General features: G+C 39.4%; 1 protein-coding gene across 1 annotated transcript in view; it reads right to left on the bottom strand.

Moving 5' to 3' along the window:
• Positions 1 to 412: 412 nt before the first annotated feature.
• Positions 413 to 18,561, bottom strand: part of LOC110168954 (neurexophilin-1) — a 38,150-nt gene continuing 20,001 nt past the window's right edge. The window contains exon 2 of the mRNA XM_055152856.1: positions 413 to 1,189. Within this exon, the coding sequence (XP_055008831.1) occupies positions 413 to 1,189 (777 nt within the window). The remainder of the gene's footprint in view (positions 1,190 to 18,561) is intronic.

Below are 18,561 nucleotides of genomic sequence, written 5' to 3'. Positions count from 1 at the left end.
CCCATATAGCTATTTTATATGAGCAGACGTACTAGTATAATTTCAGGTTATAGCATATGGAGGCATGCTTGAAATTGCTGCCTTATTACTTGGCTATAGCTGTTTTGTTAAGGAGATTAAAGGACATTCGGACGCTCACAAATGACTTGAATGTGTGTAGCTGGCGAGGACTTGTCATTTGAAAACTGGATTGAGGTAAGAAGAATGCGTTTGATTTTGCTCCCAAGTCCAGTTAATGAATGCTGCAGCTAGCATTCAGATACCTCATTATCTGCATACCGGATGTGCTGTTTTGCATATATGTGTTATTTTTTACACTCAGGCTACAAAGAAGGCTGTAGACTCCTCAGTGACTCCTCTCTTCTTCTCTCCCTCCCACCTCTCCTCCCCTCCTTCCTCTGCAAGTTTAATGTTAGCCCGACGGCAGGTAGGGCATCTCGTTATGGTAGTTATAATCGGGACAGACCTTCTGAACCAGGCGGTAGTCCGTGCTGTAGAATGAAATATAGATACAGATGACTTTGAATGGCTTGGAGCAGATCCAGGAGACGTGGCTTTGGATTTGCTCTTGGAAGCAGGTCTTGGATGGGTCATAGTTGCACAGAGAGGTACGCTTGCTGCGATCTACCTTCTCATAGTCCACGCGGCAGTTGAAGATTTTGGAGTCCTTGGGGTACACCACGCTTTGTCTCTCCAGATCGAACTCCACTGCCTTCACGGGCGGGACCAAGCTCACCGAAATGTTGCCCTGCCCCGTGGAGTTGTGCCGAAAGTAGACGCTAAAAGTACCGTTGCCGTGGTCCACGATCTTCCCGGTGATGAGGAGATTCAGCCGGACGGTTTTGATGTTGGAGTAGAAGTCTCCCCACCCGAACATCTTCTTAAATTTTCCAGTTTTCACAATAGGCCTGCGTTTGACCCTTGAACTTGAGGCGTCTGGCTTTAAGAGGTCGCTACCAAGCATTTCCCAGAATTCCTGTTTGGAAAATTCCTGCTTGGCGAAGGGCACGGGGGAGCGGTATGGTAACTCTAAAGATGTTGTGTTTGCTGCCCGGCTTTTGCTATGCAGCATCCAGCGACTGAGTGGCGAAAGTGGCGTCTGTCCGGTCAACAGCCCAACGGTTTTCGCCGAATCGTCTGAAGAAGAAGTCTTGGAGCTGCTCGTGTCTTCTTCTTGACCAAAGGCTACCTGCAGAGGGGAGGGGGATAGTTTTACAAAAGGGGGGAGAGAACAGAGAGAAAGAAAGCAGACAAGTATTAGTGAGGTGGAAAAAAAAACGTGGTCAGAAAACAAATTAAAGATTTAATCGATACTTAATTTACTGTTCATACCTCTAGTGGTACGAACTGTGACATTCTATCAATGTTATATATATAAATAAATGGATGAAATTCGCTAGCTGCTCCTATTATTGCATTCTTAGTTTACTCCAGCTTTGAGGGGGAATATAATACTCCTTTATGTGTCTAGTTTTCACACCGCTGTGGTAATTCCCTAAACTCAGCAGTAATGGGCTTGTATGCCTGCTTCAAGCCACCGGGAGAAACCAAAGGGATCAAAGAACACATCCAAACATAGTCCACACCAAAAGTGAATTCATATAAAAGTGTGCTGGTCCCCTGGTATGCTGCGTCTCATCGATTTCTGAGAAGGTGGACAATTTTCTTAGATGGCAGCAATCCCATAAAACAATAAAGGCCTGTCATTAAGAAATGCTTTTGAAAGGTTTTGCAGACGGGAGACTGCTATCGACCTACTGGAGGTAAGTGGTTTCTCTTTACATGAGAAAAATTACTACAATAGTATTGTAGCAAAAACTGGGGTTGTCGTGCTTGTAGTAGATAGATGCATTTGACTCGGCCTTAACATTAGACTAAAAATAATAATAATAATAGTGATAATTTGATCAAGTTATTTTGAACAATTTGATTCATGAACAAAATTTACAATTTTTTATCATTATTATTTGCAATGGGAGTGAGGTGGGTTAAGTGTCTTGCCCAAGGATACAATGACAGCATTCATGTATGGGAGCTGGAATCGCAGCGCCAACATGTGGGTCAGTGGATCTGTCCGCTCAACCAATGATGTTTATGTTGAGACAATAATTACTACTTGACTTATCGTTCAATATATATACATTTTGAATGCCAAAGTTGGAATATTTGTGTTATTTCTGTTGTAATAAGATTTGATTTGAGCTGTGGAGGGTAACTTTCATGGCTAATTATTTGTTCATTCTGTTGTTTATATGTCGCAGCTCAGGCCTTTTAATGATACACACTATTTAAAAATGGTTTATTGGAATTATCCAGCTTTATTGTTATTGTGTCAAGAGGCATAAAGTATTTTCATCATTATCGTTTATCACAATATTTCTCTGTAGCAATTTATCATACTTCAAAAGGGTGTTATTGTGACAGGCTTAAATGTACTATGAATCAATTTCAGTTTACATTGTTTGAAACAACTGTTGCAGAAAGGTGTGCTGAGGGTGGAGTCTGGGCGTGGTCTGTTTCAGTCAGGAGGAGGAGCTCTCACAAGGAAGGTCAGAGGAAGTGAGGTGGGGCAAGGTCTGAGGCCTCACAGTTTTGTGGATTTATTTGCCTTTTGGATTATCATCTGAACCTGTGGATCTGTCTTTGGAAAATATGGACCACCAAACATACAGCATCATCTGTGTTTGTAAGTCTGGATATTTAGTTCATTTTTCATCTTTATACAAATGTAGACTCTAGCTAGCATGGCTTCTGTATGCTTTTGCAACTGTAATTTTGTCATTATAGGTGAGCTAAGTGCTGAAGTGTGGGGGTGGGCTGTTGCTGCACAAAGACTTGGTTGGATCAAAGTACTGGAGATGGAGACGTGGTGAAGTAGAGGGCATGAGAAGAGTAAGTAGTGTCCAATGAGGCCTAAGTGTTTTAATTAGAAAATCATCAGTTTGTGTGCTCACATCTGCACAGAGATAAGACTCAGTGCTGAGCTCAGCGGTCTGTGAGTGAGGAGAATAGGAGAGGAGACATAATAGTTTAAGCCAGATGCCCCGTAGCAGCAGCTTCTGTCCTGGAACATGCAGCAGAGGCACATCCTTTGTATCTGACAGTGAAAAGCCGACACACTCCTTAGTTGTAAACTTGAGCTTGGTTTAACTGTGAACAATAAGTGATGCAAATGTGAAAGGCGGGAGGCGTTTGAGCTTTGTGTGTACTTTCCCCACAGAGATTTGACTGCCATGCATTATGCATGTTTCCCAGTCTGTGCTCTGATCCAGCTACTGTCTCCACTGCCAGGGCTTCCTTACACCGGCTTAGTCAGGATTATTAAGTCTGACTCATTTTTATTCCATTTTCTGCAGCTTTTTGAAGCTCTTTCACATTTGTTCTTTTGCACTAGTCAGTCAGTGATATTGATTTTGTGTCTCTCTAAAACGTGTATTTCCTTTCATAACAACGCGGATCACATTTCAGCTGCCTTGCGAGGATTCCCGCTGATGTGGTTGTGGTCTGGTGCTCCCACTGGGCTGTTCAGAGCTGCTCCTGTTACCTGGAGCGTGTGTGCGCTACACTTGTCTGCCTCTAGGGGGCTCTAGTCTCCCCTACCACCACTGCTCCTGTTCTGTCAGGAGAAGCCCTCACTCATTAATAATACACACACATTTAGAGGGCCTGAAGATGTATTGATTTGATATTTTTATATCTGCGTTTTGTGTCGGGCAGTCCAGCTTATGCAGGACCATCACATTTACACCAGTCCCCACGGTGAGCATATTATGGTTGGCTGTTTAGTTTCTCTTCCCCTTCTGGGCCAGTAGCTGCTTGGTTATGAGGATACTGCTCTGCTTGTTTTCCTCTTCATGTTTGTGTAGTGTGCTACTCCTTTGTGTGGTACTTAATTTAAAATCTCATTGATTGATTCTATGCAATATTACAATACACCTCTCATCATCAGCTGAAGTCAAACATAGACTTGTGTGATAAAAAAACAAAAACAAAACAGTTACAAGCCAATCCCAAATGCAATTAGGGCTACTTACTCCAATGGTTCTGTTATTTCTGCCCCAGGACAAATTTCCCCATAGGGACAATAAAATACCTTAACCTATTTACAGTTGATTGGCCAATTTACCAGCGTATTAAAATGAAGGGAAGAAGATATATAAACAAAATTACACTATTAAGATTTAAAACCAAGTCAACTATTTTTTGTGTCGTTTTGTTTACTTTTGTAGAACTAGGGATGGGCATTCCATGAAATTTTCTTAATCGATCGTTGGAAGAATTAACGATCGATTATCAATTAATCATTAACGTTTTTATATTAAAATGATCATCATTATTATTACTATCTGCACTACTAATCTGCATAAATAAATTCAACTTTATGACATATAAACCGTAACGACTCTAGAGCCACATCAGCCCGTTTGACATTATAATGTGTTTAATTCAGTTTTGCGCAACTCTCACAGAAACGAAACTTAAAAACCGCATCGCTAATTTTGCTAAACTAAGCGAAGATAAAACTACAGCTCTTGTGTCGCTGATGCGGTCAACTTCTGTTGGATTAAAAGACATGATTCAGTGGAATACAGGTTAGTGTGACCATATTTGCGTTTGTCAAAACCAGGACACCGTACGGGGGGTGGGAGGTGGGGACTCGTCATCGACACTGGGCGACTCTCACCTGGTAAAACTTTTTTCCACTGGACACCGAAACATATGTGCTGCTTTGTAGTTTGTACACTGTGCACATGGATTCACACTTGTCCCGAACGCAACGGAAAGCATGGAATTTCTTGTACAAGTCATCGTTAAATACGCATTTGTGCTTTGGTACGTTACGGACTGACTGACTGTGTGTGTCTGCTCGCGCCTTCTGAGTGTGGAAGAGCTACATGTACGGACCTCTGTTTGGTCACACTACACACAGCAACTTACATTTGGTTTGTCGATTAAAATGAACGTAATCGATGAAATTCTTAATGATCAATTATCGATTAATCGACTAATCATGCCCATCCCTATGTAGAACTTTATGATTTTGATCTAATTCCAAGATTAATCATCATATTCAAATCAAAAATATCCCATCTTAAAAGATTACGTGATGATTAATGGTTCACAATTTTAATGCTTTTAGACATGTTTATAGTTTCTATATTACACTAAAATTGACTATTGCGAACTTTAAGCCTTGTTATAATGGTGTATTTTCAAGTTAACAGCTAACTTGTACCTTTAGTTCAGTCGAGATCGGCAATTACAGCGCTGAAATTATCCAAATGTTCGAGAGAAGAAAGCAACCTTTACGGGTTTACGTGTTATACATGTGTGAATGAAACAAAACACAACTCCATGTTTGTGATGAGGTCAGAAAATGGTGTAATGGGCTCTTTAAAAACATGGATCTTGCATTTAAAACTGAAATTGCATAGCTGATATCTATGCCAGAAAATCCTGTGTCCTTTTTATCTTCAGTCATTCAGCCACTAGTAAAGCTGAAGCCGGACATCCTTCTCTCTCCCACAGTATTCCTCATGTGTCTGAGGGCCAGCTTTACTGAGAGATGGAGTGAGCTCTGTGCTATTGTTGAACAGAAGATTTAAGCGTCTGGCACCACTGGAGGTGTCAGATTCACTGCACTGCATCATCCACAAAGACAAATGTTCAAATGAGTTTCATATGGCTCCCAAAATAGACGAAAAAATAAGGCTAGAGATCTGTAATGACTCTGAGCCGGAGAAACCATGCTGTGCCTCACTACGAGACTGTTTTCAACCACTATCTGCATCTAAAGTCATTATAAATAGCCCCTAGAATATACTTTACATTTGATTTGCATTATTCCAACCACTGATACTAAATTGTGCATATTATTACCGAGGTCAAACAATATGCAGGAACTCATAATATATATTTTTTTAAAGTTCAGCCCTGGAAAACTACTGCTTCATGATATGACAAGGTGGAACTAAGCATTTTGAGCTTTGGAGACGTGTGTGAATGAAACAAAACGCCACTCCAGGTTTGTTTTTAAGGAGGTAACAGTCTTGATTTTAAGCACAGAGTTAATTTTGTGTAATATAGGACCAGTCATTTATAGTCAGTTATAAATAGCCCCTAGCATATACTTTACATTTGATTTGCATTATTCCAACCACTGATAGTAAATTGTGCATATTATTACTGGGGTCACACAATACACGGGAACACATAATATTTTTCATCATTAAATCGATGGCTTTCCCAACAGCTAAAATTGCAGACGACTTCAAGTTTTTTGCGTTTAACTGGGAGGTTATATGAGCTGTGGAGGTTTTACTACCACAACTTTGACTTCTGCAATGTAAGCGTTGTGATAATGGGCTGCAGTAACCCCAATAAACTCACAGAGATGGTTTACAAGGCTAAAATGTAATGCAACGCTGAGTTTTGCAGAAATGTTTTCTAGTTGTTGGCAATTTGAATATTTGATATGATGTAGGCTTGTCAAAAACTCGATATCCAGATATTAATTGACTGAAACTAGTATCAAAACAAATTGGTATGCATCTGGGCAAGTATAAAAAAGGAAAAAAGCACAGTATAGAATTTGAACCATTTTAGAATCCAGTTAATTTTAGAATGGTTTATGAATCAATAAATGTATACATTATCACTATGGTTAGAATAATGTGCTTAGAATAAGTATTGAGTAACAAGCCTTTCCTTTAAAATCAAGTTTTAATTTTTTTTGTTATTATATTTTAAAGGGTCCATAATATGCTATTTTCTGATGTATGTTATAATGTTGTTTCCTCATCACAAACATACCTGGAGTTGTGCTTTGTTTCATTCATACCTGTTTAATACATCTCATATTTAGGCTGAGTTCTTCTCTTAAACTGAAAACATGCTGTTCCACCTTGTGATGTCATGTGGTAATACAGCTCCACTGTGTTTTTAAACTCCAAATACCTTCCATAGAATCGTTTGGATAATTTCAGTCCTAGAATTGCCAATCTCGACTGAACTAAAAGTAAAAGGTAGCTGCTAACTTGAAAACTACCACTTCATGACATCACAAGGTGGAACAAAGCATTTTGAGCTTTGGAGAAGTAGACAGACTAATAATAAAGGCTTACTCAATTTTGTACAATATGAAAAATTAAATGTGTGAAACTGTGAACCAAAGCTTAACCATCTTTGTTTCCATCTGTGTTTGTTCGTTTTTCTGCTCATTCAGAAAATCAACACAAACCCCATTCAAAAAATAAAAGCTGGAAACTCATTGTTTCAAAGTGCTACAGTGTCAGAGTCATTGTTGAGTTGATGTTGTGATGATGGTGAGAGGATCTGAATCAGCTTCTGTCCCATCTTGTGCTGCAAAGGAGTGAGTCACTGTACCCCGCAGGTCTCTGCTGCTAATTTCCACTATTATAAAGAATATACATCTCTTGGTCTTAAGCATCTCTTCCTCCTTCACACTCTATAATAACTTTTTTGATAGACGCCTACTATATCATACCACTTTAAGAATGATGTAAGACGTGATTCACTGTAATTGTCGTCTCTTGTTGAAGAAATTCTACCTCTTGAATGTGATTATAAATGCTACAAAAGGCAGGGATGGTCTAGTTTGAAATTTTTGAGCTACAAAAATATTGTCTACCAAAATATGTCTTAGTTGTGACCGAAAACAGATATTGTGGTAGATAATCGGTAGCCAGGCTGGTGCCACCTAGTGCCATATTTCCATCTTCAATTCCATTTCTACTCATTGATCGATTCAATAAAACAAACTTGATGCACAAACTGGGAATGATATATGGACGTGCAGAGACTGGAGCAGCAGAAAGTTTTAAACTGAAGTGCATGATAGGGTTAACATTTGCTATGCCAGCAGGAAAAGTAAGTTCATGTCCATTGTTTGTGAGTTTGTTGTATTTAATGTAAAAGCACCCAGGGCAACAGAAAGTTTGTGTAGGTGACTCAGAGACGTGTCCGAAGAGGAGGAGAGGGAGGAGGCTGTGAGTCACTGGAGCAGCAGGACCAGGCTCTGTCCCAGCGGGAGGAAAGGAGAGGGGGAGGGAACGGATGAATGGTGGGAGGCAAAGGGGATGCAGGTAAAGGAGTGGAAGGAGAGACTGAGGGAAGGAGAGAAGGATGGAAGCAGTGGGGGACAGGAGGAATGGAGGGATGGAAGTAGAGCAGATATAAGGAGAGAGAGACAGAGAAGAGGAGGGATAGATGGACAGAGGCAGTAGAGGGACAGGAGGTGTGTAGAGATGGATGGAGGGCGAGAAGGAGAGTCCAGAGACACGGGCAGTAATCCTTTGTTTTAGTGACAGGTACAGCCTCAGCCTTTGTCCCGTCCAGACACAGACAGAGTGGTGCATCAGAGCACATCAGTAACTTTACGGGTATCACTAAACCTGTCATGAGATCACACTGTGAAGTACAATGTATCGCTGAAGAAAATATAAACGATAATATTGAAACCAGTTTATGACACTGAGACAATAATCCAAAAGCAGGATTGTCCCCCCCAAAAAAACTAAACTAAAAACACAAACTGCAATAAATAAATGGCAGAATGCGACAGTTAGTTTGTATCTATTTGTGTAATGAGCCATAGAAATAATTTATTCAACCCTCTACAGCTCAAATCTCATCGTAGTACAGAAAAAATAACAAAAAGTTTCCTACTAGTGCAAAGGGAAAGTCTCCATGATTACGGTATTGTTCCATCTATCATATATATGAACAATAAGTCAGTATTTCTTGTGCCTAGACATCACCTCTGCACCGTCTCTACTCCAATACAAAGGAAGATCTATTAGAGTCGCACAACTTGAATTGATAATATTTTATAAACGTAATAATATTTTTGAATAATTTTCTGTGTATGAACTGTGTTGTTGTTTGCATTGTAGGTAACAAGCCACAAAAAGTGGAAGGGGTATATTGCTGTGATATTTTTCCATATGTCCTCAGTTCTTTCAAAATAAAAGTCAATCAAAATAAAGGACACTCAATCAGTAAACCTTGTAGTGGTGTAGATGACAGCCCACTGCTGGACTGCGAAGGAACTGCAGCTGAGTTTCAAAAATGTCCATACACAAATTTTACTTTAGTATGCTATATATCTTAATAGTATTTTTAAACATCAACTTAAATTGTAATGCAAATGCTTTTTACGGACATTTTAAAAATTTAAGAAGAAAAAACTTAAGTGCCATTAAAGGTACATTGTGTAACTTTTCTAATAGAGGGTCTGTCAAATACATTTCTCTATGGAATTGTTATTACTTTGTCCGGAATGTTTCGCAGTGTGGTGTTAAACTATCTGTCTTCATGGAGACCAAACCAGACCAAGTTACAGGTCAGATCTGTGGAGAGACAACCCTGCTCACAGTCAGAATGCCTGTTATTCTTGGTATTTCTGAGCTATAAAGCCATCTGTAATTGACTAAATGTAAAGAAGAACTGTTTAATGTCATTGTGTGGAACATTTCAGGCAGTGCAATGACATATCCATAGAAACAAGCAGGTGAAGGAGCCTCAGTCAAAAAGTTGCACGGTGCACCTTTAAAAGTGTCATTAAACCTGCAATAGCCAATAATCAGTTACTATTACTACGCCTGCTTTTTAACTGTGCTTGCGCATTACCACAAATGTAGGATGAAATCGTATTTTCCAGTCTTCTATCGACGCTTGAAGCCGGATAAACCACATGGATTGATTGAAACACATAATGGGCATGTCCTATTGGCACGGCTGACTTCATGTGCTGTCCTGCAGGGCCAGCAAGTTCAATAAGCTCTCCATTTTCATCACGAATCAGAAATCTTCATCTGTAACATGGCATTACATTTTAATTAAAGACTTAGAGCGCTCAGATGTCGTAAGTAGCCATTTCCTGGTGGATATATATTATTTTCTGTCTTCTCCTGCTCTCCAGTTTTAATATGCTCACTGCAGGAGACTCAGTTACATGATTAAAGTCTGGGAACGGTAGTGCCTTAAGAACTAATTATTCTTGCGGCGAGTATATGTGTGAAAAGGTGAGACGGCAAAAGGTAATTTTCACAAGAAACAAGCTATTTGACTGTAATGAATAATTTACTGCAGTTCTCAGGGGTCAGTGGAGCTGAGAGCCGCGCTGGATCCACTGTGCTGTGCAAAAGTCTTTTAAGAGAGGCTATTAACAAAGGGAGTGTGTGTCCATCCACAGTAATATAGAGAATTGACAAGAAAACTCAATGTTAACACAGCTGGAAGCACAGGGAGAGCAGACCCGAGCCAAGGCACTAGACCTATATTGCAATGACGTGCTGCTAAGAGGTAAAATGCTCAATTAATTGCATCACAGTGTGGATGTCATGATGAAATTTTTGAGTTGCCTTCCTTATTATATATTGTGAGTAGGGATTTGCTGGATGGAGTTATGGCTCAGAAATATCGATATTGCTGGTTATTTCACGATCATATAGTTAGTCCAGAAAGTCACAATGTTTGAGCTTTTGTTCTGTTGTTAAGTGAGAGATAAATAAGAGCAACATAACTTATTTTGCCATTCAATACACTCTATTCACGCTTTTGTCACAAACCAGGAAGACGTTTGGAAAGATGCGATTACAACTTTTCTTTAGTTTTCTTCATCTAAATGTCATTGTAACTTTCCGTTATGTTTATCTAACCTTTATCATACCTCAGTTGTCATCATTTCCCGACTGACACACAACTTCGAGTGCAATGGATACATGTGATTAGAAGAGATGGGGGCGACACATACGTTTGCAGTAGGGATGGGCATGATTAGTCGATTAATCGATAATTGATCATTAAGAATTTCATCGATTACGTTCATTTTAATCGACAAACCGAATGTAGGTTGCTGTGCGTAGCATAGCGTGACCAAACGTCCATGTCCGGGGACAAACAGGGGTCCGTACATGTGTCTCTCTGCACTCAGAAGGAGCGAGCAAACACAAACAGTCGGTCAGTCTGCAACGTGCCGAAGAGCAAATGCGTATTTAACGATGACTTGTACAAGAAATTCCACGCTTTCCGTTCCGGTCGGGACAAGTGGGAGGCCATGTGCACAGTGTACACAGCAGCACATATGTTTCGGTGTCCAGTGGGAAAAAGTTTTGCCAGGTGAGAGTCGCGCAATATCGATGACGAGTCCCAACCTTCCACCCCCCATACAGTGTCCTGGTTTTGACAAACGCAAATATGGTCACACTAACCTGTATTCCACTGAGTTGTGTCGCATCAGCGCACAAGAGCTGTTTTTTTTTTTTTTCCCCACTTAGTTTATGCAAATTAGCCATGCAGTTTTAAGTTTCTTTTCTGTGAGAGTTGTGCAAAGCTGCATTAAACACATTATAATCTCAAATGGGCTGATGTGGCTCTAGAGTGGTTAGGGTTAATATGTCGTAAAGTGCAGATAGTACTAATAATGATGATAATTTTATATAAAAACGTTAATGAGTAATCAGTAATCGATCATTAATTCTCTCAACGATCGATTAAGAAAATTTAATCGAATGCCCATCCCTAGTATGCAGCCTTTATTTTACTGCTGATGCCATTTACTTCAGTGGGTTTTATGATAGTTGGTTTTAATAGATTCATGTTAGGCAAGCCCAGTGTCGGTAACTACATCGGAAGTTGTAATCGCATCTTTACAAATGTCTTCCTGGCTTGTGACGTAAGTGTGAACAGAGCCTATATTTGATTTTGGAAGATAAAGTCTCTTAGCCATAGTATTGGAACTGGTAGGAGAGGTAGCTGGATTGGTGCATGCCTAAATGTGAGAAAAGATATAATTTTAACAATTATTCATCATTTTTGACTCCATGACTAAACAACTGATATGCTTCATTTGAACACTTTAGTCCAAAGATGGCACTGCAAAACAGCTCTCTAACCCAATTTGTAGTAAAACGAAGTCATGGATGAGTTCGTACTAAATTCAAATTAGATCATTTGGGGGAAATTATTGGCTAAAATCATCTCCACACATCAGCCCAAAAATATCAGCAGACCTTATTGGCCATCAGTTTCTCTGGAGTGTAAACAATCTGCATCAGTCATGAAAACAAAGATATGCAATACTAGTTTTGAGAGCTTTTGCCAAGTTTTTAGTTAACCTTTTTTAGTCGACGACAGCCCTACTCACAGAGTAAAGGTTTTTTGTTTTGTTTTTTTAAGTAAGATGTTTAATCCTTCTAAAAAGTAACACTTCTTTTTAAGCAAAGAACCAAACATAAATGAAGTCTCCTTTCAAACCAGTTCCAAACTCTAGTCAAAGAAACCTGGCCTAAACCAGGTCTAAACCAGGTTACTAACCAACAACTACCTGCACAGAAGAAAACCGTCTTTTCCATATTCCTCACAAACAAACTCTTTACTCATTGAAGCCATAATTTGAACAACATTTACACACACTCACAAACATACACACACTACAGTGCTAGACTGTTGTGTTACAAACTCCCCCAGCTTTGTTCCTTTCTCTTTTCTCTCAGCTCATTTTGGCCTGGCTGAGATTTGAGGTCCCTTCAGACTTGGGCTCATTGGGTATGCTCAGACTCAAGCCCAGCTCTGAATTGGCTATCACATTTTTACATTATACGGTATCGACAGGTCGGCGGAGCGCAGAGGAGAGACGACGAGAGAGGAGAGGAGGTGTAGTGTGGCTGGGTAGAGTTTCTTCTATTGGGGTCTCGGGGGGAAAGAGGAGAGCAAAGCGAGAGCTGATGAGCAGTTTGTAGTCCGTTGTGATAGTATGGGGACTACAAATGGTACAGTTCAGACAGGTTCTACATGAGAGTATAGCACAGGGTTACAATCTGCTAACTTATTTAATTAAAGCTGCATTGTGTAACTTTTCTGGTAGAGGGTCCGCCACTTGCTTTTTTCCTGGAGATGTTATTGCTTCACAGTATGGCATTAAAACTTTCTATCATTATGGAAACTGAACCAGGCCAAGTTACATATCAGATCTGTGGAGAGGCAACCCCACTCACAGTCAGAATGCATTTTTCTGTAGGTATTTTTGAGCTATAAAAATGTTTAATTGAACACTTTAGTGTCATATTGTGGAACATTCGAAGCAGAGCAATGAAATATCCACAGAAACAAGAAGGTGACACACCCACCAGCCGAAAAGTTACATAGTGCATCTTTAAATCTTAATTCCAATCTGGTCAGCAATAGCAGGTTTTAAAAATATGTATCATTTATGACTGCAAGATTTATTTATTTTATTACAGTTGAGTGAAACTTGAAGATGACTTTGGTTAGTTAACGCTTTCACTGCCAGATATCTTCATCAAAAGTAACATCCAGCCTGCTAGAGTTTTTGCTTATTTTCAACAACTTCCACAGAGAAATAAATGTGCTACTGTAAAATGTAAATGTGTGTGCCAAAAAGATCCAAGTCTCTGCCTTCATTTAAAGTAATTTAGTTCTATATTCATCCCTTCTTTTGTTATTAGTATCAATGAGTAAAGAGACTTGAGCACTACATCTCTGGTTGGTATTGGGAATCAAATTGTTAGTGTGAAAATAAACTTCTTTGAGACATATTTTGGTACAACTTACAGCATTTTGAGTAGGGCTGGGCATTTAATTGAAAGATTGACAGATTGTGATTCTGAATTGTCTAATTGTCAGTGATTGGGGGTGAGAGGTCCACGGCCAGTCCTCTGTTAGTAAAAGCATGTGGTTTGAACCTGACTATAAACTATGGAGAAAGAAATTGCATTATATCTTGTGTCAGTATTGTTCAAAGAGCCATTTTAATTTTGTTTTTGAAAATACTGAATAGTGTGGAATCGAAAATCGATATTGATCAATATGAGGAAAAACATTGTGATCCTTTATTTTAAATTTTTTCGTATCACTCAGCCCTAATTCTGAACAAGTTATAGTTAAATGATTTTTCAGTGCAGTCTTATTCATGTGGAGATATTAGAGCTGCAGTATGCTGATAAAAATCAAATCTCTTCCCTGTGACTATCTGCGATTTTGTACATTTTGTGATTCACAGTTTAATGCAAATGTTTGCTCAACCATAATCACTTTTCACACACATTTTTCCTAATGGTCTTCCTGAGTGAGTGACGAGTGGATTTAACAAAATGCAGTGAAGTTCAGACTTTCAGATTTTATTTACCTCTTTAAAGCAGACTTACTATGCAAAATCGACTTTGCAGGGCTTTAAACAGTGTTATAGTTGTTTCCCCTTCTCATTTACCCTCTTGAAGTTGTAATTGGAGTGATTCGTGCGTGTTTGAACACTCTTTAATAGGGATGTAACGATATCCAAATCCCTCGATACGATATTTTCTCACGGTACAAAATTTTTTGCAAACTGAATATGAATACTTTTTCCTTTTAAAATGCCTTGACAGGACTTAAGAGAACTAAGATTTAAAAGTGCTTAGAACAGATATTTCTTCTTGTAGTCTGCACTGAAACAGAGCAAAGGATCATGGTCTATGTAGTTCTTTCTTTCTTTTTTTTTTAAGCTATTGCTGCACCATAACTACTCATTTAAGCGAAGATATTTTTAATTCGATATGTTGTGATGGTCCACGATATTATTGTGAGACCTTCGACGATACAATATTTTGGTTATTTTTACATCTCTACTTTTTAATTGCCATTTTTAAGATGCCATATTCTTGATCAACGTTATCACCTCCACCGACATACGCCCACTGCTCTCTACGTATTTCATCTTCTTTGAATTGTGATCAAATCAAAATCGTGATCGTCTACCTCCAAAAAAATTAAAACATTCATTCTCTCCCATATCGCCCACGCCTTTAAGATATGATCCTTATCCTCATGTCTCCACTCTGTTCAGTCTTTCTCTTATATTAATAATCATCCACTGAGCGATGTCCTGAGCTGAACTTTGCAGGTCACAAATAACAATTCCATTTGAGCGCACACCATTTGCTCAAAATGCACATCACACTCACCGAGCCAAACTACAAAGATATCAAAAGTGTCCATAATCCAAAATGTGCCGCTTCCAAAAGAGCCGGACCAGATGTGGCCACATTTGTATGATGCTAACGCTAGCGCACCCCTGATTACTGATGCTCTGCTTAGTATGCCCCTCACATGTACGACTACAAAGCTCCCAAACGCAATTTATCTGCATATGCCAAACACTATGGACGCCAGTGAGGTACCAAGCGGGTCGGCAATCTGCTCGCTGAATTTGGGCTTTTTTTCTGTTTAGCAGCAAAACGAGGAGGAAGGGAACGCGATCACAAGAGCTTACTCCAGTAAGAAAAAAAACAAAACGTTTGATGCTCATTTGGAGACAACAGGTGCCAAACGCTGTAAATTTCTGAAGCAGTTGTCAGGAGCCTTCACGATGCAACCTGTGAAGTTAGCGGCAGGATTTATAAACAAGGAGCAGACCTAACAAAGCAAAGTTATGTGTCAATGTTTATCAGAGGTGTAAATGCAGTTTTAATTGCGGAAATCGTTTTGTCCCTTTTCTTGTTTATCTTACGAAAATCACAGTAAATCGCACACACGCTCTGCTTTTAAAACCTGCTACAAAATCAATTCTGAATTCTATTTTGGGCCCTTAATTGTTGGACTAATTCCAATAAAGGTCTTGGCAAAACTACTCAACACATTTTTCCTAGAATGTCAAAAGAGAGTTGCAGGGTTGCCAGCGACCCTACCCACACAAGAGCAGAAAACCACCCAATATCCATACGGCGCAGTTGTACTTTCCACTGTATCTGTAAAAGTAGATACAAAGTTTTGGACTATCATTTGGATTCTTCTAAAAGTAAATACGTTTTACTTGGAAAGTAGCACTGGCCAAACCAGCAGACACTATTTTTCACCCCCAGCAGCTCCCAAAAAGCCATCCAATTCCACTGGAAAACTGCGTACCTGCCAACACTGCATCATTTTATGGAGTTTGTGTAAAGTTCAAATAATAAAGTCAGAGTAAAGAAAAGAAATATTGTAAAAATGTATTAGCTTCTTAAAAGAAACAGCAAAATATATCACAGAGTAGCATACTATGTGATACAATATATCACAGCAGTAGTATATTGATTCCCCATGATGTCATATCATGAGCCAGGTATCGAGTATCGTACTGAATCATGAGGGACCCCATGATTCCCAACCCTAGTGATGAGAGAAGATGAAGGGACAGAATGTGAATCATTGTTAACTCTGTCTGTCCCAGGGCAGCTGCAGCTACAGAGGACTTTAGCTCCACCGTGTGACAGCAGAGACAGAAAATCCCAGAGAGCGCTGTGACAATTCAAACTATTATTCATGTTCATGGATCCACAAATGGAATTACAGCAGGCAGCCTGGTAATTCAGAAAATAAGACATAATTTATGATCATGTTAATGACTTATTTTGAAACAAAACATGTTTAATTCATGTTTTTCCCCTGAAGCAGAGTTAATGGGTGATGAAAGATAAAGTAAGGCTTTTTAACACCACTGTACCAACAGATCAGAGCATTTTCAGAGCGTTTTCTTACATTTGGCAGCACATAAGGGGATGAGGAATGTTCTTATTTAATAACTATTGATTTGCTAAACACTGACAGCACCGTTCTTGAAGCATTTCCTTCTAAACAAACAATGAATACTATTATGCCACTGCCACACTATATTCCCCAATGACATTCTCAACTCGAGTTTCACAACAGTCTGCAAAACATGTCCCTATTATCCTGCCACCGTAGTTCAAATGGCGTCTTTTCAAGCTCGGCTTCATGTGGTGATCCCTGCGGTGGTGCGGGGGTCTAATTGGAAACCCTTGTAAGGATCCTGGGAGGGCCCCGGCTGGACATGCGCTAAGCTCTGACCCGCTAAACCACTGTAGCGTCACCACACAGAGAGCACGGTCACTCATTCAACCAGAACAATGAGAGATTTCAGAATATAAACAGGCTTTTGCTCAGAATTTTTTATACGATATGCCCAGTGGCTGTTTCCGTGTCAAGTCCAGGGTGATGTATTTGTGAGTGTGTGTTTGTATTTGAAACAAAAGAGTTCACTGATCAGTCATCAGCCATCATTTACAACTAAATCAAATTTCTCTTACTTCAGATAAACTGAGTTTGATGCTTCACTCTGGGCCTGGGAATCACAGGGTCTCTCATGCTTTGATACGATACATGACAGTATTATCATTATATATTGTGCATAAGACTGAGTGATATGTTGCTGTTTTTTTAGAACCAAATACATTTTAACAACAGTATTTCTTTGTTAAACCACAACCCGTGCAAAGGTAATGTGAAATCTATTTTAATCATCAAAACAGTGAATATATCAACTGTATTGCATGAACAAGTTTCCTTCCACTAATTCAGCAATAAAGTTGTCATGCAGTCACAAAAAAAAAATTGGTAAAAGATGCCAAAAAATACTCTTGGAGATATATAAATACAGCAGTACATAGTAAAGATATTGCATCATCAAATTTAGTATCACAATATATCATAACATTTTGGCAATATTTTTCCATCCCCTGTGATATTTTTCCTTGTCTTTTTTTTCTCATAAGCAGGTTATATTTGTTTTGATATGGACGGACTATCCATGTCTCTGATTGGATAATCCACCTGTCAATCATGCCTCTCTGAACACAGCGATCCACTGGTGTGCAGACTCAAGGTGCATTGTTCAACCTTTTCTCGTGGAAAGTCTGTCAAATGCTTTTCGCCATGAAGATTAAGTTGGAGTTATTGCTTTATCTGGAATGTTTCACAATGAATACCTGCTTTTCAAGGTATCTCCGAGTTATAAAACACCTGTAATTTAATACATGTAACGTAGAGCTGTTTAATGTGATACTGTGGAACATTCCAGGCAGAGTAATAGTGCACCCTTAAGTATCGGAGAAGTGGCTGCACTGTCTCCGTATTAACCTTGTTGTTGACCACTGCTATCAAGAGAGCTCCGGCTTTCCTTGGTGAAAAACTACACTGACAGCCCGCCATTCCCTCCTCAAATAAACCAGGGTCCCTTAGTCCCATATCACTTTTTCTAATATTGTTTCGGCCTGACAGAAATCAAGTTGTCATTCACGGTTGACACTTCAATCGGTATTAGCCCCAAACACCTACTTTGCACTATCACAATATTCTTCCTACTGTAGTTATATGCTCTCAACACTCTGCAGTTATTCCTCTTATGTGTGAAAGTGAAGCAGATCTTTATAGACTTCCCCTGGGAATTCCACCCACTTGTTTCACTCAAGGCTGAAAATCATTTGTTGGTGCGCTTTATTATCATTCCGAGCCACAAACGTAAACACAGCTAAAACAATATGATAAAAATGGATAGGCCCAAACTATGGCTCAGGGATTAAGTGTGGCCAGTGGACAATTTTAGCAAACAGAATTTATTGTCATTCTCAATTGATCTCAGTAGATTACGGCGTTATTGGCACAAAATATACAAATTAGGCTAATTGCTCATCTGCTAACCGAGATCCTGATTGAAGAGATAGGCCCTTGACACGGCATTACTGGCGTCCGCTTCTCCTGACAGGT

This window comes from Boleophthalmus pectinirostris, unplaced genomic scaffold (genome assembly GCF_026225935.1).
Source record: "Boleophthalmus pectinirostris isolate CB_2022bp ecotype Guang Dong unplaced genomic scaffold, ASM2622593v1 HiC_scaffold_17, whole genome shotgun sequence".
Lineage (NCBI taxonomy): Eukaryota > Metazoa > Chordata > Actinopteri > Gobiiformes > Gobiidae > Boleophthalmus > Boleophthalmus pectinirostris.
The sequence above is the reverse complement of the archived record's forward strand: the minus strand, read 5'-3'. Positions and strand labels throughout refer to the sequence as shown.